This window comes from Crassostrea angulata, chromosome 3, assembly GCF_025612915.1.
Source record: "Crassostrea angulata isolate pt1a10 chromosome 3, ASM2561291v2, whole genome shotgun sequence".
In the NCBI taxonomy this organism is placed as follows: Eukaryota; Metazoa; Mollusca; class Bivalvia; order Ostreida; family Ostreidae; genus Magallana; species Magallana angulata.
The window spans coordinates 50954034-50979679 of record NC_069113.1 but is presented as its reverse complement, the minus strand read 5'-3'; the positions used below and the strand labels follow the sequence as shown (position 1 = coordinate 50979679).

Here is a 25646-nt window from a genome sequence, read left to right as displayed (position 1 = left end):
ATTTTAATAATGAAATTAAAAAAAACAACCCAGAAATTGACATCAACTAATAAATAAAGTTTAATATATTATATAAACATACAAAAAAATAACAATCCAATTTAAAACAGAATGATTCATATAGGGTACGACAAAAAAGGCAATCGTTACAATTAATTAAAAATCAACACTTAATACTTCCATTTGTTAAATGTCGGATGGAATCGGTTCATGCTTGAACCAGAATATGCATTAATGTTTTTGTTTGCTGAGAAATGTATATTTCTAGGCACACCATTTGTATCACAATCTTCTTTTGCAGAATGTCCAGGATGTTTATGCAACTGTCCGTATGCATTTGATCGATAGTGTCTGTTTGAATTCGATATCTGATAAGGTACATTAAATCTCGATAATTTTGGAGAATATTTCTTTCTGTAAAGCCTGTTAAAATAACCAGTTCTCTCGTTATTTTTGTATCCGTAGCCAGTCCTTGTTTTTTGGAATGAATTTTGAGCATATGCCCGACCATACTTTCCGTAACTTCTTTGAGGTTGAGTTTTCGAATATGCATTGCCATATCTTCCATACGTTGGTTTCTTATATGACAAATTCTGATATCCACTGCTATAAGTATTTGGCTTTTTGTAGGAACTTTTAGCGTAAGAACCTTTCTTTACATTACTTTGATAGCTATTGGTCCAAGCCTTCTGTACGTCAATCTGCATTATTTCATTTTGTAAAATATCATATGACGTCGGCTTCTTTGGCTGAACGGGTTTAGGTTTTGGCTTGTTCTCTTTTCTGAAATTCATTATTTTGTTATAAATGATTGGTAGCCATTGCAAGTAGTTAGGTTTTGGTGTGGGTTTTGGGGTAGGTATTGGTGTTGGCCTTGGAGCAGGGGTTGGATACACAGGAACTCTAAGTAGCTGCACTCTTGGTATAGGACGAAATTGTGGAGGCGGCGGTGGTGGTGGTGTTGTTATTGGTCTATGCGTGGTAAATCTAGTTCTGACTATGTGTATTTTAGGTACCGGCCGTGGTTGAGGTGGTGGCGGTGGTGGTTGGTATCGTGGCACAACAGTTTTCAAAATTTGTATTCTATTGACAACAGGAGGTGCTGGTGGCGGAGGTCTGGTTACTTGTATTGGAATGTAAGGTGTCGGGGGAGGAGGTGGTTGGGTCGGTACTGGAATGTAAGGTGTCGGGGTAGGAGGTGGTTGGGTCGGTACTGGAATGTAAGGTGTCGGAGGTTGAGGTGGTTGGGTCGGTACTGGAATGTAAGGTGTCGGAGGAGGAGGTGGTTGGGTTGGTACTGGAATGTAAGGTGTCGGAGGAGGAGGTGGTTGGGTCGGTACTGGAATGTAAGGTGTCGGAGGAGGAGGTGGCGTCGTTCGAACTATTGCAGTTCTTTGGAGCAGTACAAATGGTTGCGGAGGACGTTTTGGAACGTCCTGTTTTACTTTACTAACATACAATTGTTCCACATTTACTTTTGGTAGGGGGGTTGTGACCTCGTTAATATTGTCATCATCATCGAAGTGTTTTCTGTGGTATGCTCTACTCTCTTCCACGTATCTGTTTTCATCCAATCTTTTCCAATCACGAGTTTTGAAGAATGTATAATAATGATTAAAAGGCTTTACATGGCTTTTTGGTTTATGAATATGCACAAACCTTGATTCATCTTTTACAACTGGAACGCGTTCTTCGCTGCTACTGCTTAAGCTATCTTCATCAGAGGATGAAAAGTTTTCATTGCTGAAAGATTCTGAACTGTATTCATCACTTATAGATTCGGATGTTCCAGAAGATCCCCCTCTATTCATCTGATGAGGCCAATAAAATTTTTCTTTCGAATACTTCTTGGCGTGTTCAGTGCTGTAATCTTCGTAAGAAGAAGAGATTTCGTCGCTGAGAGATAAAGAACTCTCTGATGAATGTGATTGAGATTCTGTGCTGCTAGAATGGGAACTTGATCCCTTTCTGGCACGACGCAGAAGATGTGATTGTTCCTCACTACTACTCATGCTGTCAATTTCCTCTGATGAAGACGAAAGTTGTTCAGATGAATATGACGATGAGTCGGAGCTGTGTGATCCCAAATAAACTCTCGATTTCTTATTGTGAAACAAACTTGTAATCCGATCTGGTAGCGAACTCTCTGATGAATATGAATGATCTTCTTTGCTATAAGAATTTAATCTGCTGTCTGAACCTTTCCTAGTGCGACTCTTGTAATGAAGTTGTTCTTCACTGCTAATGCTGTCGACTTCAGATGAAGATGAAACTTTCTCCGATGAATATGACGATGAATCAGAGCTTTGTGAACCTGAATGTATTTTCATTTTTTTATTGTGAAACAAACGTTTTATTCCAACAGGAACTTTGTCACTTTCCTCGCGCTCAATATCATGGCTTGTGCTGTCGTCATCATGATCAGATGAGTACTTTTTATCTCTGCTGAATAGACTAAGTCTATCAACAAATGTAGTTGTTTTCTTATTTGATGGTTTTCCGATTTTTAAATGAGGCAGCATGGCATCTACGATCATGTTGTCGTCATATTCTTCACTAGACTCTTTATCAATCCCTGAGTGTAAAGAATAGAAGGTTTTCTGGTGTGAATTCGTGTGACCATTTTGCTTCCCATTTCCTAGGCCGATGTAATTGTTATTCCATGCACTTGTCAACGGTGTTTCTCTGCTTTCATCGACATAATCATAAACTTGCTGGCGGTGAAAATTCCTTTGATTTATGTTATGATCAAATAGGTTACCACTAAGCGAGGAGTGAGCGGGATAAAGTTTGTTTGTTTCAATTACGTGGGGTACAACTGTTTTACTTTTTCCAATCTTTGGGACTTGAACGTCATATTCATCAATGTAATCGGTGTATGTTTCCTCGGGGTAATTGTAGTCCTCATAACTTTCCCAGCTATCATCCTCTTCTTCGTAATCGTATTTACCATCAATGGCAGGTTTTTTGTGAAAGTGCGTGTTAGCTACCATCTTAGGGCTATTCCCATCTGGAACATTGTTCGGTTTTTTGGTAACTTTGTCTGGAATTTCAAAACTGAAAAAGTCCTTCCAGAGTAAGTTTTCCATCTTGCCGTTTGCTAAGTTCCCGGCACTAGCATCAGTGTTTGGATGTTCAATATGGGGAACATAATTAGGACTATGTATGTGATCTTGTACCACATCAGTGGTCAGGGCCTGTTTTTCGTTGTTAAAATTTGTTATACCATCAAGAGGATAATCTATCCTTGATTCTAAGTCATTGTCCGGGTTAAGGTCCCAATCGTTGTTATGAGCTCCTCCCAACATATTGATTATAAAATCCGATATATCATAGTCGTTGTCCTCTCTATTCTCTACAGTTTCTATCTTTTCAACAAGTTGAATGATATCATCGGTATCATCATCATCGTCGTCATCGGTATCATCATCATTATCGTCGTCTGCATCATCATCGTAGTTACCTATTCTTTCGCGGACTACTGGGTTGTCGGACTCAAATAAACGAATGAAATTTACTAACACATTAGAAGTGTTTTTGCCTTCAGTTCGGACTGTAGAATTATCATCATAATTCTCCATTGTTAATGTCTCATTATTCGTTTCCGTCGCATTGTTTTCAAGCTCCTTATATTGTACGTATTTTGTAAGAATATTACGCAAAATAGCTTTTGAAACATCCATGATATTTTCTTCTGCAGTCATATTTTCATGTCCATTTGTGTTATTTTTCTGTAAAATATTTGTTGATTTGGAAATATGTTTTAGAATTTTCCGTATTTGTTTCAGTCGGAGAGTCCTCTTTTTCATGTCATCTTTGCTTTTAATCCTTCCTACAAGCAGTTCGTTATCAATCATATCCTCAGTGTCTAACTTATCCCTGCTTTCATTGACAATGAATGACTTCGAAACGTTGAGAATCGATGAATTTTCAATGTTTACGGAACTGTTTTCTGAGTGTTGTTCAGGAATTGGCAACTCCTTTATATGTATATCGATTGAAGTTTTGTTTTCTTGGACTGTAGAATCATCTACAGCTGTGTCGTTGTCTGATGACGTCACTGGTGATTTTGTCGAGACGCCATTTATGAAGACTGAGACCAGCAAGACAAAGGTTACCAGGGCGCTCATCTACAAATGTAAAAAAAAATGTATAATGTAAGTGTCTAAAAATTAATTAACGTATATGAGTGGAAACAACATCTTTTAATACATTGGATGAATATTAAGTGATGTTTTCTCACCGAAATTGTTCATTGTTGAAAAGCATGTGGGTGTATATCTTAATTTTCTTAGAGTCGATCAAATTATGACTCTTTTAATTAAAACAAGTTAATTATATTGAATGATTTAAAGCCTTTAATCACACTGACAGGAGTGCTTGACCTCTCTGACAATTGATTGTCATATCTTGAATATAAATCCGATATAAAGACCTATTCTTAGTAACAGATGATTATTTTTGCATGGATAATAATTTGCATGTGTAATAAACCATGGAATTATTTTTAATAGTTTTTAAACTTAATTTGAAAAAAAATGTTTTGGGGTATTGTGCACCTGAAATGAACTGCCTTAAGTTTAGTGATCGACGTGATCATTGTTAACTTCCATACTAATATTTAAGATTACCATTTTTTAACTTTTATATAGAATATAAATGCAACTAAACGCTTTTAAAAATTAATAAATGGTACTACAGTATCCTATTTATGTAAAATTCGTTTTAAAACTGCGTTTTAAAAATCCAGATTTAATTTTATTAGCATCACTTGAGCCCTTGCATGTACATGCGCGTATCCTTAAAATCTCCACTCATACACACAAGAGCAGGTGATGGAGGGTAAAACTTGTGTCAAAAACCTAAATTATTTAAGAATGAAAGAAAACGGTTTCTTGTACATTTTTTTTAAACGAGGTTAATAAAGTGAAAAATTAAAATGAAAGTTTTATTTACTCACTTAGATGACGGGTATATTTTACAGTCATAAAAAGAAATTTACAGTCTTAAAATCTGTTAAGACTAAATCTACTAAATCTGATTATATTGTTATAATTATGATATCTCAGACTGAATTTCATACAAATGTAAGTAAAATGTCGAGAAGATTAATTAGAACTTCACAATTTAATTAATAACGTTGTCTAGATTCTTTTTTAAACTCATAATTTGTTGTTCATTTTTAATAAATAAGGAATACAAAATATCATTATTACTAATTTTACAAAGTGTGTGGCGTTGTTTCTTTAAATTTTTACTCAAAAACTAGTTTTACATTTTGTTCAAATAAGTTTGATGTAGATATGGATCAATTTATCACCGTAGACCATTCGATGAACAAACATTGTTTAACCAAAAAAAAAAGAAGCACACAGATCACAATTCAAATTAGTAGCACTTTATAATAAATTGATAATAATAAATCCAAGAGAACGGTTTGCAATACTCACTTCTGCGTAAACGATTCAAATTCCATTAGACGAATGAAAGAAATATTTCTAAGACAATTTTTTGGGGATGTATAGAGTAGTACATACCTTGTCGCTCGGCATCCTGGAACGGTCAGCAGAGTCTGCAGTCAGATCAACAAATCCTCCTGACTGCGATTGTCACTGGTTCAAATTCCCTGCCTGACAGCTGACTTACATACTAATGAGGCCAGAAGGAAAGCTTTCTGTTTGTGGTCAGATCATTATTGGTTAAGCTAATTAATTCTTATTTGCCATAATTAGATATTATTAGAGGGAGGAAAACTGAGATGAAAGATCTCGAGAGACTCTGTTTTTAGATTTTGATTGGCATTACAGGCAATTCTTAAGAAAAGTGATCATTTGACCTGAATCCTTAATAATGTTTTAATGAATTTTAATGTACGTAAATGTTTATGAATAAAAAATCATGATGGTTTTGTAATTATTATTAGCTCGGAATTTTAATTTTGAGTTAAAATTAACCATAGATTTCTAAAATCACAACCTGTTTTCAACGCCTGTGTTTTCTGATACGAGTAACAATTTTTTATTTTTAACGTATCGTGTATAAATATGATGAATGGGCCAATGAATGACAGTTTAGAGTGATTTACCTTTTGATAATTTTTAAATTCTTTATCAATGAATTTAATTTAAAAAAATGAAAACATTAATTACAAAATGGACTGAAAAACGTATCGATACTCTCTAGTTGCACGCACAGTCTAAAAAAACCAAATGAATGTCTCGTTTACACATATAGTTTGATTTTTATTGCATACATATTGGAATAATAACTTTAATTTAAGCCTTACATTAATTTGCATGTATCTGCTACATATGTTTACATTGTAGTCACATGCATCTGCTACAAATATTTCTTATTTACATATACAATGAGTTGACGGACATTTTGGACAAGTTTGTAAACACCACTTTTTCATTCCTGAAACAGTGCGCCAACGCTTGGTTGGCTTACACTTTAGTTCAGTTTTTTCTGTAACCACTTCCAATACACTTCCGGCTTCACCTTTTAGTTCGTATTTCGCAATGAAGCTTTTGTCGTCATCTGACGACTCACTGATTTCTTTTTTCGATGCTTTACCCCTGGTTGGCGTTGTTTCTTCCGACGATTCTTCAGAAGAGTCTCTCTGAATGATTTTGACATTTTGTAAGATGCTAATGTCGGCACAGTTATAGAATTGCTCCTGTTGACCAAACCCAATGCCACAACCACTGTCGTCACAGCCCCAACTGTTACCTAAATATCAAATAAAGTTATTAACACATTGTCATGAAGATAAAATCATTTCCAAAATTTTGTTAAGTCTGAACAAGGCTGTCGAATTTTTCACAAACAAAAAAACTGATTTAAATTCAATGCACAATTCTTTGCAAATGATAACTTTGTGGTTTCGTAGTTGGAGAGGCCAATTTAATATTGAAATTTGTAACAAATTTTTTATGTAATAAATAGGACAATGAAATCAGTACAAATTTTTAAACATACAGAATATATTACCTGCATTATATTTCCACTGAAGGACACATTTTCTGCAGGAAAGGTTGTGTGGTAATTTTAGTTTCATTGAAATAAGATGCGACTTTTTAACATACAGTCTTTTGGTACTTTTCTTGCTTATACTGCTGCGCATAATCCGTAACACATTTTTATCTAGACACTCTTGAGTAACGGTTTGGTCATACTTATCATGGGGACAAAGTCTGAATTCAATCCACCCCAAATGATTGGCCGTCAGGTTTACAACGGCGTCTATGACGTCACCGGAGCGATATGTCCTCATGATAATCCCTCTACCGTATACCCCTCCGTCCTCGTTTGGACGGGGTGGGGGTAGATCGTAGGCGTCCCCGCAGATGCCACACTTTCCTCCGTTTTGAGTCCACTGTCTCTGAAAATAGAAGTCCACATTGAATAATCTACAAACAGTGTTTGTTTCGGAAAATTTTAATAATTAATACTGTAAAAAATAAATTACGAATACTGGTAATTTAAAACACAAGGCAACTGTCCCAAAACGCATTGTGTTGTAAAAAATGTCGAATTCGAAGTAGTCAAACATACATGTACAACATGGGCGGAATAATTGGGAGGGGTGTCCGATGCCTATTTTTGATTAATTTTATAGGAATGAAGTTTCTGGGGGTAAGGGTCCGCCCCCCCCCCCCCCCACACACTCTTGGTCCTTTATTAAAATGGAGACATTTAGAGACATGCATACATGCAGGCAAGTCGTTAACAATTTTACTGGTAGACCATACTATAAGATAAATTTTGACTATAAATAAAGTCTTCAGACGGTTGCTATTACAAACATGAAGTATTCTTTCTATGGCATGTAAAATTTACTATATTACTGTATAATTATAATTCTCTTGTTAAATTCTCACTAAACCACACAGAAAGCGTTATATTTAAGCTGCACGACATGCGTAAAAATGTACATGTATGTCAACAGAAAACGTTAACTTGTTGATTTGATTCTTTTCAGATAGCTCATGCAAAGTTAAGGCAAAGTTTGGATATTATTTTTCTAGCAGATATTCTCTTATCTTAGCTACAAACATTATATGATGTACCATCTAGGAATAATGCTTTCAGCTTTTGCTACATTTTAAAGTTTAGTTTAAGGTAATATGTTTATGCATTTTGCTATACAATGTTAAGTTAGATTATTTTGACCAATCAAAATGTAGTCTAGTGTACATTCAATTTCATTTTAACCACACAGGATAAACCGTGGAGAATGTACTATAATAAACCATCAACTATCTGATCGCCTGCCATGACTGATGGATCTAACCACAACTAGGCAACCAAGAAAGGAACTTGCCACGATTTCTGATTTTTAAAGACAAAATATGTGAAAACGTCTATTAAAAAGTAAAAAAGAAGGTTAAAATAAACAATATTTGATTCTTCTGCTTTTCTCGGTAGCCTGTACGTTTTTGATCTTTTGTAGTGTGTATGGGTTTAATTTTGTTGGTTTTATCTAATTATGAAGGATTCATTTTTGCTTTAATTGCGCAGCTCTCAAATCAAATGAATTCAAATAGGATTACATCATGTTGTGTGTGCATGCTTAAGGTGCAAATTATTGGCATTCCAGAGGAACCAAACCAGTTCGTGACTAGTCCTTTCTCCTGTTTTTTCAAATGTGGCTTTGGTCCTTTTATGTACAGCTGTACATGTAACTATAGTAGATCAATAAAGATCTAGTTAAAGCTGCTTGGTCAATTTTTTTGCTAAATATCAGTATTAAATAATTTTCCATAAAAACAGCTATCTTACAAAGTTATAGACTTTCACCTAGTTACACCAGCAGAAACGGTCTTCTTTTAAAATAGTCGTATTCAGAGGAAATGAAAATAATTTCTGTTATTGGAACACACAAAAAAAACTCCAATTTTTTTTAAAGCAAATGCATCATGGGCATGTTTAGGAAAGGGAATCGTTTGGTTTCGCCCCCAGATTGATGATTAATTGACCGGTCGGGAAAATTACTGCAATGCCTATTATCATAAACATACTAAGAAAATTCATCGTTTAAAGATTTGATATAAAATCTGACCAAGCAGCTTAAACTGATCTTGTTCTATCCAAAGACTACGAAAACAATAGTCTTAAGTCAAATTTTATAATTGCTTTCTCAATGTTCAATCAATCAAGTTTTATAAGGCATATTAATGTAATGCACGAAGGGTAAAAATACTCGGGGTACAAATTTGACAGATTTTCACACGCAATTAACTTCGATAGAAACTGTTTGTCGGTCAAGTTATCCCTTAAAGCAGCCTTGAATTAAAATATCTCAATTAAAGCCGTAATTTATAAATGCCATTTATAATTAGTCCTCTTTAAGAAAATTATAAGATGTAATAATCATTAACTGTTTGCCCAAGCTAAACGATAGCTAATGGGAGTAACAATTTCTATATAAACAGATGGGAGTGGTAACTACATTTCATCTTCCTTCTTCAATTTACATGTTCACACACTATATATAACTGGTCAAATAAAAATAGTCCATTGTGCGTCTTTCCTGGAGCGCATTTAGTGGACGGTTTGACAGAGCATCTAATGTATACATCAATCAACAACATGAAGATAATTAATTCAGAAGGCACGGGGTTAATTCCACGGTATAGAAGTAAACTATAGGCACGGTCATGGAGGTACTTTATATTCCGTGGACTTCTTCTTTTTGTATTAATTCTATTTATCTTTATTTATATCCTCACCAAAGCCAATAAATTAACTAGAAAATGGACTTCATTTGGTATGTTCATCTATACTACCCTTGTATTTGAGAGAAAAAGTCCGGAGGAGGGGGGGGGGTAGGGGTAATGGTGCTATTTTATTTTTTTAATCGATATTGCTTTCATAAAATGTGCGATGTTTTTACTAATTGGTACACATACATTATTTCTCACGTTTTCGAAAAGTAATAAGTAATTACACCTATCAGGAATTAACGAAAGACTGACAATTATTGACCGTCACACAATTCTACACGTATGTGAATTGTAGCAAAAACGAATTTTAAGTGTAATCGAAGTAAAATATCAAGTTTAGGATTATCAAGACTGCAGATTAATAGAGAGAAAACTAAATGAAATCGACGACTTGATACATTAAGCATTGAATGATAACTCAAATCAATTGATGACTTCATATTTTTTTCCATTTGCCTTATACATGTAACGGTTATATTGCATTTTATTTCAAAAACACAAACACTGTAGGTTTTACACTTGAGTTCGTCTGTAACAAATAATAATGATTCGATTTGAACATACATGTATTACACATAATTGGATTGGGGAGCCTATGTAAGCCTTTATCTAAGGTTACAAGTTACACACAACTAATACATACAATCTTATAACATGTATAAATACAACTTTAAATTTAGTGTTTCTCTAATACACGAAAGTAAGATGAATAATACTGCTTATTATGGCTATATATGTAGTGGAGGAAAAATGGTAATCATGACTTGTTCTCTTACTAATGGTTAACTCAATACCCCACATGTACATGTAAGTAAAAAATACAGTTTTTGTTATAATTAACACTTATCTTTAAATTCTTGATATTATAAACGCTTATCTCCAATGCACAAGACAAAATTCTAAATTTCATATAAACTCTATCGCGTTGGCTCCAATACACAAGAAAAAATTAACACTTACTAAAATTACTATCATGCGTTTTAAACCCAGAGTGCATGAGGAAATATTCTGTACCAATTACCTTTGTAATTACCTAATTACATATGTCCACTAGTAGTAATAAGTCTTGTACGTACTTCTATTTTTAAAGTCCAATTACCTTCATTCCACCACAGTTCAGTCCGTTGTCGTTATAATTCTCCTGACCCCCAAATCCGTGCCTCCAAAGAGAGGATCTCTGGGGTGGTTCCATCAGATATCCATGTCCGCAAACCCAAGGAATGCCGCAAATTATCACGACAACCGAAATCCAAAGCGTACACGTACACTGCATGATGGAAGACAGCGGCTTTGTGCAATCATCGGAAACAGACGATATTTAAATAAATTTGCAAAATAAAGGAAGATAATTACAAAGGCAAAGCTAAGCAACTGCAGGGTATAAGGTTTCTTTATACAATGGCCGAGGTCCTTTTTTGGGGTCAGAAATCCCTGTCGGTGATGTTACGCCATTTGTTTCCGACCTGCCGTAAACGTCTCTGAAGGTGTTGGGTCGGTGGAGGGTAATCAATTTCTGCCCAACCACCTCAACGGTCAAACGTCACTACACAGGTCGCGCACTGCACAGGGGTATGTCAACAACCGACGTCTTTGATCTCCCGTGAAACATAATTCACTTTCTTTTAAACAAGTTAATTTCTTAAATCTTTATGATTGTGTCATGTAACGGATGAATAAAATATTTCCGGAGGAAATAGATTGATTTATTTCAACTCTCCGAACAAAATCTCACACTGTATGGTCAAATTGAATAATATGTCCCTCAATGACCATGTTTTATCTTCGATTCACAAAGAACAAGATTATTCTTTAGCCTTTTGCATAAACATAACATACATGTTATTTATTTATTTCAATTAATTTCCACATACATTGCGATCAACATTATAATATTGACGAGACTGCCAAAGAATCCCCCTCAATAACTTGATCTCTCAAGTTAACTTTGGCTACTTTTTTAAAGGGGGAACTAGAAAAATTGTCTATTCTGTGACGTAGATTAATCAAACATTTGAACGTCACGACTAAAATATGATGCAATTTTATGAATGCCGATATTCCGTTGTTCCACTCAACCGTATGGTAGTGAATCAAAATGTCCCCTGGGAAGGGAGTTTACCTCAATGAGTCTAGTTTCAAGTAATTGCTTACATTCATAAAAATCTAGCTGTTTCAGATATCTGACTCACAGTCTGTCTATTGTTCACAATGTATATATCATGCTGTGTATTGTAGGCGTGGGTATACATAAATTGCTTAATCTGTGTGCGAAAGGTCGTCGGTTCAAATCGCGTCCAGCCACTGCAATTCTAGTAACGACTTGTCTTTGTCCAAAAAGAGTAACCAGACTGGTATGTATCTCCCACGTGACTTTAACAAGTAAGCGTTGTCTCACTCAGGGACCATTACTTTATAGGCTGTGCACTTCATCAGGAGCAAAGTTAATGATTCTTCTACTGTAGTTTACATTGATGCTTTGATGAATTAAGACGGTTCGATGGTCATGCGCGGATCTAGAGGGGGGGGTCGGGGGGGGGGGGTCCCGACCCCCCCTGGAAAATGAAAATTTATTGAATTTACATAGTAAAATTATCACGAAAATATGCCTCGGACCCCCCCTGGCAAACACAATTATCCTTCGGACCCCCCCTGGAAAAATTTTCTGGATCCGCGCATGATGGTATATTGTCATTTTTAGACTAAATGAATCTCCTTGTGAAGAAGAGCTATAACGTAGAATAACATTCAAATTTCAACGCTAAAAATTCAATTTTTCTTTTTTAACCGACTAAAACTATCATATCTTTAAATTATAAAGAATGTAAATCTGACAGATATATTGTTAACTATCCCGCTGTAAAAGGGATGTTTGATTATCATTTGTTCCCCCTAATTCTATCGCAATTTTAAAGAAACCGTATTAGAAATTTGCTGATTCCACGTCAGATCAGGTTATACATATACCCTGATGATTTAAGAAAACACGTTTCTGCAATTATAAAAATCATTTTTAACACCACATCATTACATCTAAATACGTCTGGTCTTTTTGATTATTTCATGACATTGAGAATGGGACTTCCAACATCTATACAATTTCCCTCTTCAGTATACATATTGTGAACATGCATTTAGCTATAAACACATTCAAAATTACTCGCGGCCTAGAATGGAAAAACAAATCATGTAAAAAATAGTTTGTACTTTGCATATGAAAAACGGATTTTTAAAAAAATACATGATGGAGAGCTAGCTTAATATTCCTCTGATGACGTAATACATGCACTGTAGCAGAGAAGATTGACATCGTGGAACTTCATGCACGACATTTCAGCGACTACATGCACGCGTGTGGCGCTGTTTATCTTTAGAGATCATATTCGTCCATTTCGATTCATTTGAACACATATATTATGCAATGCATTTATCTATTTATAGTACATGCCTCAGTTTAAGTGTATTATATTCGTTTAGTAAAAGAAATGATTAAGAGTTTAATTTTAAAATTAACAATTTAATATTTTTTATTGATTTTCTCGTGTAAATATTCTGTACATTTTAGTTAATTATAAAGCATCGTTTGGCCCTTTGAAGATTTGAACGTTAACATTTGATATGATGGTAAGGTGTCAACTATATAGGACATTAAATTCATTATCTTTTCTGTCATGGCGAACATTGCTGTTGTACTGCATGGGCCGAATGATTTGCGAGTCGTAAGATTTTAAAACAATTAATTTCATTTTTCTTTGAGACATTGAGCCAAAAAACGCCTTATTAATTTGTTTTCGCCGAGCTTTACCCGTAGATCAGTTATCTTGTGGCGTTAAAAGAATGGGATATCCCATTGTGCAGTATCAGGTGTAGTTGTACGGTGATAGGACAATTCGTTTCCATATCATCTTGGCCGGGTCATTTTGATACAATGTTAAATAATGATGATGGTTATCTATATATTAAATTATCTTATTGATCATATCTATTATTCATAATTTTGTTTTCAGGAATCGATTCCTGTGCCTGAAATTAAAGACAATGGTAAATTGATTATAATTATGATTATCTGTTAAAAGTACTTCTTATATTTGTACATGCAGTGCATTCAAGGGAATCAAGAATCCTTAAGTCAAAGTAAATCGAATGTAGGATAGAGAAAACTACCCTATTCTTTCAACGCAAATCAATATATTACATGTTTATGGTCATGAACCATGCCAGAAACGGGGAAATATTTAAAACAACATGTTTATTATCTTATCGTAAGAACATATTTAAAGCATAATTGTGTACATTTACGAATTTATTGAATGAATAATTAGGATTGGTTCATCAGATCTACATATATTTGTTTATACAACTTCCTGAGTTTTTCCTTTCCAGAGGTCCTGCTGTCCATGTGCTCGGTGGGGATTTGTGGGTCAGACCTAAAGTACTGGAAGTACGGAAAATGTGGAAAGTTCAGCCTGGAAAAGCCCATGATAATGGGCCACGAGGGAAGCGGAAAGGTCGTCAAGGTCGGATCCGGGGTCAAACATCTAAAAATAGGTACAGCCATGCATGTCATGAAGTGATTAGTTTATGAGTGTACTCTAAATGCATGAAAAAACAGTAAGCTGAAAACAAAGACGGCAATAATTCAACCAATCGTGTGAGGGCATTAATATGAACGGCTTAGTGATTTTGATAACTTTATAAAAGTCACAGTTTAAGATATTTAAACCATCAATCTGCCACCAAACTCCGGTTGTTGCAAGCTGTAACAGTAAATCATCTGTCTGAATCATTTGTTTAAATCATTCTCTTTTTTTAAACGTTCCCTGCATAGAATACACATGCTTTAAATAATTTAAAATTACAAAAGGACGTCATAATATCAATAATAAGATCGACAAACAGAAATCTTTATTTACAGTCGCTACCAAGAGCTAGTATTATCGTGTTACTAACAGCGTGTCAGTTTGCTTGTCGAGCCGTGCTAAAATTTTGTACGCTGATTATCATATCACTCATCGATTGACTGTTCGATTTCATTGAAGTTAATACTAATTTGCATATGAAGCACAGAACTCAGAAACGCACTGACCAATGACATTACATGGTTTTTTTTGGAAGTGAATATCAACACGTGGACAGTCCAAAACTTGTTGTTTGTTAAATGTATTAAATATATATGCCTAGAAATAAGTGATTTATAGTAGTATGCCTACACCATTTTACTCGGACCTCCTTGACGGGGTCTTCTGCATAGAGTACTAACAGTTACATACTGTTTCATCCATTTTCATATCGGTAACAAAAAGCTAGAAAGGGGAAGATGGACAATGTATTCAAATGAAATAGACGTCCTCCGCCGTTTTAACTTGTTTAACGAACGTCGCGGACTGTCCACGTGTTGATATTCACTACCAAAACATCATGTAATGTCATTGGTCAGTGCGTTTCTGGGTTCTCTGTTTGATTTTCAAATTAGCATTCACATCAAAGAAATCGAACAACCAATGGGTGATTAATATAATAATCAGCATACAAAATTTTAACACGGCCTGACAAGCAAACTGGCACGCTGTTAGTAATAAATGTAAAATGGAAAACCTTTTTTTCCGCATTTGCGAAATCTCACTTTCTCATGAATAAGGATATTTTTTTCTTTTTCATCTACAGAACACAATTTCATTTATTCCACATGATTTGTATGGTTATTATGACGCAAGGGCTTTGGCATAGCCAATGGTTTCGGTCCACTCCGCTCCCCAGTTATGGGGATGCATGTGTCGAAGATGTGACTTTGGCAAATCTGGATAAATCCTGTGGGGGTTTTTTTCTAACCAGAAAATAAAAAAATTAAATTATTGAATCGAGGGTGCGGTTGGAGATGGAAAAGAAAACAATAACTGATAGGAGGGGTTGATCGTGGGGGTTGGGGTAGTAGGGGTGGGGGTGGTGGCAGTGTATTAAGATTATACAGGGAAAACCCTGCAAAACCGTGAGAGTGTTTCGATGATTGGTGTGTAGAATATTTAATCTTTTTTCAAACGCATTTGACACAACTAGGTGAACCTTGTAAAAGGTGAATGCAGAAGAAATGATCTGTACTGAAATGAATAATTCAACACGGTATAAACTCTTGCACATATTATGAATTTCAAAATACATGCGTATATATATATAGGTATACAGTATTCTTGATTCGTATATAATTATTTCACTTTGAAAAACAAATGCTGCCTAGTTCTCAATAACTGATTAGCCAAGCTATGTACGTGTACAGCACGTGTACATTGAACTGGCGACGTGTCGGTGTCGTTACCCTTCCGGATAAAAAAAGAATTAGTTGTAAAAGCAGTATTATTTTCCTTCATTTTTAAACTGTTGACCAAAACATTTCGACTAGCAAACATATAAAAGTTCATAATATGCTTAAAGAGCATACCACACTAGCAGGGTTATTAATCAACATACACGGAGTCCAGGGGACGTCCGTCCTATTGACCTGAATACCTAACTTAAACTGGCACGTGTTTTGTCACATTCCTAGAGTTATGCCCCTTTGGGTGTGACGTTGAAAAAAGATGATATATTCATCCATCTGGTTTTTGTTGTTTTTTTTTTTATTGTTTTTATGAAGGGGGGGGGTGGTTAGATACCAGACTGATTATTATCAGCTGAATCAACACAGTCTAAGCTAGGTTTTAATAAGAAAAAATGATATTATAATTCAATTAATTTACATTCATCTATAAATTCACCTAAAAACTTGAAGCAACTTATGTAATGTGTACATATTTACAGTCGTTAAGATCAGAGATTAATTATGACCGTGGAGAACTGACAATCCAAGAACATACCGTGACGTGGCTCAAATCGGGGATGCAATATTTGCGTTGTTCAAGAATTAATTATTTTTGGAAAAAAAACTGTAAATGTTATAGGTATGAAATCGTAAATATTTGTGAAATATTTAAATTATTTAGGACAAGTTAAGCTTAAACTTTAAAAAGTTATGCCATCTTTGTAAATTCAGTCTTCTAAGCTCTTCAAAATATGCTGGAAAATATATGTAAATGATAGAAATACATGTATATAGAGAATTTTCAACAGTTTCTAAAAACAAATTCAAAACGTATTTCTGCAACATGTGCAAACAAAAAAATGATCTAAAAATGATAACATTATGAAGAAAAAAAATCTTTAAAAACCCCTATAGAAAATTAACAGCATATCTGTTGATGGTGTTTGTCTCTTTTTAAAGATTGAGTTATGTCCCTTACGTTGATTTGCATTTCAACCAATTAAATAAATGAAAACTTTGACATCATTGATAACCAACCACAAAGTATAGACATTTTTAGCCATTACGTCATAATATAATTATGAGGCGTTAGGTCTCGTTGTTAATCATAGTTGAAGGGAAAACTGGGTCTGGAGTTCGAATCCCCGTGTGGGACGAGGGAACATGTGTTGTCTCGTAGCTTTTTTTCAATAATAGACCCCTACCCTCCGACATTTTTTTTTTTTTACAAATAATTGAGAATAAAACCCATTCTCTAGGTATAGTGAAACTGCAACTATAAATTAAACATGATAGTTACTGCAGATTTTTCACCCCTAGTGTGGTTTCTCAAGGTTTTTTTCTTGTTTTTTTTTTTTAATTTAGAACAATATTCATGAAAATATCACAAGCATATTTCGGGCTTTATATTGATTTTTTTCTGCATGTATAACGAATACCAGAAGTAAATGTACTATACTTGCATAAAAAATGGTAGAACAGGAATGTAGCATCGGGTTTTTTTAAAGTATGGGGGAGATTTATAAATTGATGATTTAAATAAATCTATTTAATGGATTGAAAATATTTAATTACTTTGTTAGATGTTTTTTATTCTTGTGAAAGCGATATGCCTTGAGAGACTTATATATTAATTGAAAAAAAGTGTTGCAAATTGTAGAGTTAAATCAATCACATTCAAAAGTTTTCAACAATATTCCTATATTTTGTATATACTACATGTAGCAATCATATAGTAAACGCCACATTTTGCATTATTTGATACCATATACAGCGTACCTACTTATTTTAGACATGATTTCTACCCAAGATCCTATTGGGTTGATGCACATGCGCGTATCCAACGCGAAAGTCAATCGCATTATATGTAGATTTATCCTAATCCATTGGAGTTGTATCTTTAAATCAACTGATTTAAACAATCACTCGCACTGGAGTTGGTGAGGATCTGTGCACTCATTTGATTAATAAATCCACAACATAAAATAGTTCTTTGAAGAAAAAAAATTGGATTGTTGCTGTTTTTACTGAAAGCATAACTTGTATTTGAAGTTTATATTTGAAAAAAAAAAAACCAAATGATATTCATAAAATGAATGTAAATCAAAATATTTAACAGGCTTTAAAATTCATAACAAGACCATATAGGTCTTGTAGCATTTTAAAAACAAACTTTTGCAAATTATTGACAGATATGCATCAGACCAAATTTGCATGCAGGCTCAGTTAACCAATGTTTGAAAATAGTGTAATCTAATTCTGGGAGGGGGGTAAAATGTATGCTAATTTTTCCTTTTTTCTTAATTCCATACTTACATAAATCTGTCGGCAATTACTTTGTTTCGTACAGGTTAAAAAAACGGGTAAAAACCATTGGTTAAAAAGATACTCCTACAGAAATCAACTCCCTTTTTTTCCTTACAATTTCGTATTTTCAATTGTGATGAAAGCATTCAAGTTATTGAAATTTAGTATTTTTAAAAAAATATTTTTATACTCTGAGAAGGTTAATAACCCATTAACACGTTAATTTTGGTTCTTTTCACAGCTTTCCAGCAATGGGAATATTACTTTGTACAAACTTGTATATGTGTACATTCAATGTAAAATCCTGCATGGTTTTCAGATAAAATCAATAACGAATAAATTATTATTTCCGAACGACCGCTTATTTCGTCCGTGTAGTTTTCCTTATCATAAGGTTAATACTAGTATAACACTTGATATGAGATCCCAGGTAGCAATTCATGTTACATTGACACATTGTATCAGTTTAGAACAATTTGGGTAAATAAGGCAAATGAATCCTTTTAAAATTTTGAAAAAAGTAAAATTATCACATAAAAAGTCTTGTTGGAGAGATTAAGTTTTTAAACGTGTACGTATACGAGTACGTTTAACCAGGACCCCCCCCCCCCCCCCCCCAGTTTTATGCGTATTATGCCATAGTTTCTGCACACCGCGTAATTCTACAAGTTGTACAAAACATGGGAAATCAAAAGTAAACGAAGGTAAAAACTTGTAGGAATTTTAATGAAAATATATATGTATGTAGACTTTGTGTATATCAGACGTTGTTTTATGTAAAGCAGACGAAAAATTAAGAACGACTATGCTTTTCATTTCATCGAAGTTATAATACATGTACACCGTTTTTTTATTTTTCAAAATCCTAGGTTTTTTATGGCTTGTCCTAAGTGTTATTTTTTATTGTTTACATTTCAGGGGACCGAGTGGCGATAGAGCCGGGCGTTTCCTGTGGAGTATGTCGTCTGTGTAAGACGGGGCGCTATAATCTTTGTCCGCGCATCTTCTTCTGCGCAACGCCGCCGGATGACGGGAACCTATGTCGGCTTTACAAGCATTCCGCACAATTCTGTTTCCGGTAAAACATGATATGTAAATACAAAATGTATCATCAAATGATTTCAATGGTTAAAGGTGGCATCGGCATTTGACAGTTGGTCACCCTTGTATGTCAATGCCAATATGACGTCAAGGAAAAGATATGTTTTGTTTTAATTTTTTCTGTAATATGGCGATTTTTTTGTTTCAGGTAATTTCTAGATAAATTATTAGAGATAAAATCGTCAAAATAATCCTTTTCATATTTCAAAATAAGTATACTGTATTCACATTTGATTACTAGTATTCTTGGTTTTAGCACATCTTGATTACGAATTAAAATTAGAACTAAAAACGTCGCAAACTTTTAGTAGACCTATGTTGTTCTAAATTTATAACATAAAGACACTCATGTGGGTCTTTACAGTTTAAAAGCGGCAAAACTTTATTTCACAAACTTTATTAAAAAGAAAATATCAGTCTTCAAATTTTAACTAAAGGTTTTATTAAAATATTTCGTCTTAAATCTTGAAAAAAGCAGGTTATGTTGCAATATTAGTTATAAAGAACACGGTTTTTGAAAATCGGTATCATGGTAACTTGCCAGTTAAATTAAGCGTAAATCTGGAGACATTTTACTGTAATTTCCCAGTTTTACTCGGATTTGTTACACATTTATATGTCCACGTGCACTGGTGGCCTCACCTTTACATTTAACCCGAAAGGGTAGGGTGACACATTTTGTCTTTAATTTGTTCAAACATTTAACATTTATCCAGTGACTACATTTTGCGACGTGGATCCATCCTAAAATGAGAGACGTGATCTAAATATGTTAGAAAATTAGATAATTTTATACTCTTCAGGTTGCCGGATCACGTGACTGATGACGAAGGTGCGATGCTGGAACCTCTAGCTGTGGCCGTTTACAGTTGTCGTAAAGGCAAAGTCGGGCTGGGAACCAAACTCCTTATCTGTGGATCAGGTTTGATTGAAATAAAGAATGAAATCGCTTTAATTAAAGCTGATAATACATATACAGTGTAATTGTAAAATTCAGGGACCATGCACCCTCTTTGGTTGTTCTTCTACAGGTCCAGTCGGAATTCTAACACTAATGGTGGCGAAACAAAACGGTGCCACAACTGTAGTGATCACAGGTACATGTACTAATAACACGTCATCACAGGTACATGTACTAATAACACGTCATCACATGTACATGTACTAATAACATGTACTAATAACATATCATCACAGGTACATGTACTTATAACACGTCATCACAGGTACATGTACTAATAACATGTACTAATAACACGTCATCACAGTTACACATGTAGTAACACGTCATCACAGGTACATGTACTAATAACACGTTACACCAAAAAATGTACTAATAACACGTTACACAAAAAAAGTACTAATAACACGTCATTACATGTTGATGTACTAATGACACGTCATTAAAGGTACATGTACTAATAACACGTCATCACAGGATCATGTACTAATGACACGTCATCACAGGTACAGGTACATGTACTAATACATGTTACACAAAAAAATGTACTAATAACACGTCATCATAGGCACATGAACTATTAACACGTCATCACAGGTACATGTACTAATAACACATTACACAAAAAAATGTACTAATAACACGTCATCACAGGTACATGTACTAACACGTCATCACAGGTACATGTACTAATAACACGTCATCACAGGTACATGAACTAAAACACGGAATCACAGGTATATGTACTAATTACACGTCATCACAGGTAAATAAACTAAAAATACGTCATCACAGGTACTTGTATATGTACTAATAACACGTGATTACAGTTACATGTACTTATTAAACGTCATCCCAGGTATATGTACTTATTACACGTCATCACAAGTATATGTACTATTAATACGTCATCACCTGTTCATGTACTAATAACCCATCATTACATGTTCATTTACTAATAACACGTCATCACAGGTACATGTACTAATAACACGTCATCACAGGTACATGTACTAATAACACGTCATCACAGGTATATGTACTAATAACACGTCATCACAGGTATATGTGCTAATAACACGTCATCACAGGTACATGTACTAATAACATGCCATTACATGTTCATGTACTAATAACAGGTCATCACAGGTACATGTACTAATAACACGTCATTACAGGTATATGTGCTAATAACACGTCATCACAGGTACATGTACTAATAACACGCCATTACATGTTCATGTACTAATAACACGCCATTACATGTTCATGTACTAATGACACGTCATCACAGGTACATGTACTAATAACACGTCATCACAGGTGTATGTACTAATAACTCATCATCACAGGTACATGTACTAATAACTCGTCATCACAGGTACATGTACTACTAACACATAATTACATGTTTATGTACTAATAACACGTCATTTCAGGTACAGGTACTATTAATACGTCATCACAGAAACAGGTACTTGTAACACACCAACAAAGGTACGTCATCACAGATACATGTACATGTATTTATTGCACGCCATGAAATGTACATGTACATCATCACAGGTACATGAACTAAAAACACGTCATCACAGTTATATGTACTAATAACACGTCATCACAGGTACATGTACTAACACGTCATCACGGGTACCTGTACTAACACGTCATCACGGGTACCTGTACTAACACGTCATCACGGGTACGTGTATTAACACGTCATCACAGGTACCTGTACTAAATAAAGTAACATGTCAAAAAAGGGACCGACTCTGTAAAAAGATAGTAATAAAATAGCCCCTTACATCACATGAACATTAACTAATAATACGTCATCACAGGTACATGTACTAATAACAAGACATCAAGGGTACATGTACTAATAACAAGACATCACAGGTATTGCACTAATAACAAGTCATTATAGGTACATGTACTAATAACACGTAATCACAGGTATATGTACTAAATCAAATAACATGTCTAAAAGGGGACCGACTCTGTAAAAAGGATAGTAATAAATTAGCCCCTGTTTTGTTTTTTGAACCATTTTCTTTTTTAAACATTTCAGCGAATTAAACAGCAGAAAATATAACTTCTAGTCCTTTATTTGATAATATGTTTTTATGTCATATGTGATTTTTACTTTTATTTAATAATTCCAAGTATTTCCAAGTCTTATATATTGTTTTGTTTGTTGAAATATTCTGCATATTTCAAAGATATCGACGAGACAAGACTGGCCTTAGCAAAGTCTCTTGGGGCTGACTTTACAATCAGGGTGTCCTCCGAGAAACCCGAACAACTGGCCACAAATATATCGGAAATCCTCGGTGATCATCCTGACGTAACTATTGAGTGCAGTGGTACTAACTTTGGATTTTCAACAGGAATATACGTAAGATGTGAAACAATTAGTCAATGATATTTCATAATATTTTACAAAGATGCTACATACAACCTTTTTTTTACGTGAAATAACATCTATACGTTAAATAGCCACATCAGAAAAAACTTGAGGAATGTCACCTACATAATATATTAACAATGAAATTTTCGTTCTTTACAAAATAAGACTGTCACTGAAGCATGCGTTATCTTTGTTCGCTGAAATTCCATTCTTTAGTAAGGACGGATTCATACAAAAACGCGATAAGCTGTCCGAATTTCTTCAAAAACTAAGATGAAAAAAATTCTTAAAATTTTTGGTGTAGATTTTTAAATCTTTTTATCTTATTGATATAGTTATCCTGCATATAAATACATTTTTTGCAAATACTGATTGTAAATGTTTTACTGTTTTCCAGCATTATCAATATTAATTTCATTACAAATTTATCTATGCCTAAGTTAACTGAACGGAGAAATTACCATGTTATATAGATTTCACTCATTTAATTTATATGAATGTAAATACTATAAATTTATTGAAACATCATATCCTATGATTGCATTAGCATATTGAAATAGTACTAATATTATTTTTTATTAGTTAAAACAAATTCAGCGATATTCAGATTCTTTATTTTGTTTTCTATATTTAATTTTACGATATCAAAACCTCTACGCGTACGCGTCTTGCCATATTTCAAGATGAACCATATAATTTCAAATTCAGGGCTTAATTTCAAGATATCATAATTTTATCCTATGAAAAAATAAATAATCAATCGAATTCATATAATAAATACTCTTTAGTTTTAGAATCTACTAATCTTTATATAATTTGTTCACAAACGAAATTATGAAAAGAATGAGAAGCAGTGGCATAATTTTTAACGTTGTTTGCTGCAAAATGCGTCAAAACTTCCACCAACAATGGGCATAAAGCAGCAAACATAAAAGTCCAAAAAGCATGTTTCAGTGCGCGTTCTCCCTTTATATCGCGCCAATCTAGGCGATCTGGATGATCAAATTTGAATCCTGTCTTTTCTAATATATTTTTCTCTCGGTTGGTTGTTTTTGAAGTGAGATCTGGTCTTACTTGTGTTGTCAGGCAACGCTCCCCGGTGGCTGCCTGGTCATGGTTGGTAGGGTCCCTGGCGACGCAGAGTTCCCCCTTAATTTGGCGTTCACGAAAGAGATAGATATCACCGGAGTATTTAGATATGCTAATTGGTAAGCGATTTGTTAAATTTCACTCACCCAAAGTCATTGTTGCGTTTTATTTGCATAAACAGAGAGATGTATTGACGGATAGAGTACTTATCTGTAGTAAACATCTTGTAATATGAAGAAAATCAAATTACCTGTTTATATTTCCTTTCTGGGATTTAATCGTCTAACGATTTAGATAAGGTGGATACCGTCGGTTTCCTTTGATTTTCAGGTTTTCAGTCTTCTAAATTTATGTACATTTTTAATGTTCCGACAAAAATTATTCTATCGCTTAAATAGTTTAGCATGTTGTAGTCTTTAATCCTACAAATTAGTTTCTGTTCCGTTTATTACACAGAGAAGCAGTAAACGCCAGTAAATATTATCAATTAGCGAGTATTTTTGAAAAAGTTGATGTGATATAGATAGATTTTTTGATAATGACTGTATATTATCGTTACAGAATCATTTTTATGTTTAGTTTTAACATGTTAAGTTTTCAAGATAAGTATACAATTTTTACTTGATATGTTTATTATGGTACGCTTATTTCTATTCTAATATGTAAATATTTAGAAGTTTATAATTGTATAGCTTCCCGTGGTTTGTATAGGTCCTATGAGCCTGTAGCAACTTATATCTTGATTTTATAAAAATCTTGCACCTGGCACTTTAATAATAATAATAACTTTCTCCCCTACTGAAATAAATTTTCATCTATTAATGATTTTAGTTTAACATGAAAAGTTTTTCTTTATTTGCCATCCGGTTATTGTACCCGAGAAGCCAAAAGTAAAACGAGGGTCTCTTATAGCATCACTCCATGAAATTGTGGACATTCTCAAAAATCAGTATTATCATTTCAGGTCGTTTCGTGGAAATATAGTTCTATTGTGATATATATTTATAGAAATTTTAGAAACCTATATGACCACTTAATTAGCCGGGCAAACGACTGTTTTGACTAATTCTTATCGTAAACATGTTGCCATATTTGTAGAAAAATAAAGTTTGATAAAATACCAAAGATAACCAGAAATTCAGTGCAAGATGCATCCAAAGACTGAAATATTTATTTAATTTTTTCAGTTACCCAACTGCCTTAGAACTTGTCTCAAAGGGCGTGGTGGATGTTAAGCCCCTAATATCCCACCGTTTCTCTCTGCCTGATTCTGTTAAAGCCTTCGAAACCGCTTCATCACATGACACCAAAGCAGTTAAAGTTATTATTGAATGTGGCCAGAATTAGTTTCAAATTTTCAGTGCGATAAAAATATTTTACATGGTGCATTTGTTTATCATTTTTTTCACACATATGGAATTTTCTGATACTTTGCCAAGCATAAACGACACTTGCAAAGAGATGCAAATTAGATAGCAAGATTTAATCTGATGTGCATCTGAAACAAATTCATTTTTGAATGTAATTAGACGATAAAGAAACCATATTTTTAGTTTTGCGGCTTCATTGTTGATACTTTTACACGTCTTTTGTTAAAAGGAAACGCGAATTAATTTAACTGAAACCGGTGTCCGATAGAAATGACTTTCTAGCCAAAAAATATTTAATTTGAATTTCCAAAGATTTAAAAGAATTAATTGTTCTTGCATTGAAAGATTCGTGGTTCGATATGATTTCAAGCGTGGATTTGTTGATAAGATT

At 34.0% G+C, this 25646-nt stretch overlaps 3 protein-coding genes across 3 annotated transcripts; 1 reads left to right on the top strand and 2 right to left on the bottom strand.

The window, feature by feature from the left end:
* Positions 1–5583, bottom strand: LOC128177931 (uncharacterized). The gene is made up of 2 exons (XM_052844852.1): positions 5538–5583; positions 1–4130 (listed from the first exon to the last, which is right to left on the bottom strand). The coding sequence occupies exons 1-2, from the start codon at positions 5550–5552 to the stop codon at positions 171–173; spliced, it is 3975 nt and encodes a 1324-aa protein (XP_052700812.1). The 5' UTR covers positions 5553–5583; the 3' UTR covers positions 1–170.
* Positions 5584–6229: 646 nt separating this feature from the next.
* LOC128177782 (uncharacterized) lies at positions 6230–11202 on the bottom strand. Its single transcript, XM_052844652.1, has 3 exons — positions 10828–11202; positions 6994–7384; positions 6230–6732 (listed from the first exon to the last, which is right to left on the bottom strand). Exons 1-3 carry the CDS (start codon positions 10999–11001, stop codon positions 6353–6355), a joined length of 945 nt encoding a protein of 314 aa, XP_052700612.1. The 5' UTR covers positions 11002–11202; the 3' UTR covers positions 6230–6352.
* A 2178-nt stretch (positions 11203–13380) lies between these two features.
* Positions 13381–25270, top strand: LOC128175073 (sorbitol dehydrogenase-like). The gene is made up of 9 exons (XM_052840483.1): positions 13381–13444; positions 13733–13766; positions 14109–14273; positions 19243–19402; positions 20229–20347; positions 20457–20522; positions 22609–22784; positions 23883–24004; positions 25073–25270. The coding sequence occupies exons 1-9, from the start codon at positions 13397–13399 to the stop codon at positions 25230–25232; spliced, it is 1050 nt and encodes a 349-aa protein (XP_052696443.1). The 5' UTR covers positions 13381–13396; the 3' UTR covers positions 25233–25270.
* Positions 25271–25646: the final 376 nt, after the last annotated feature.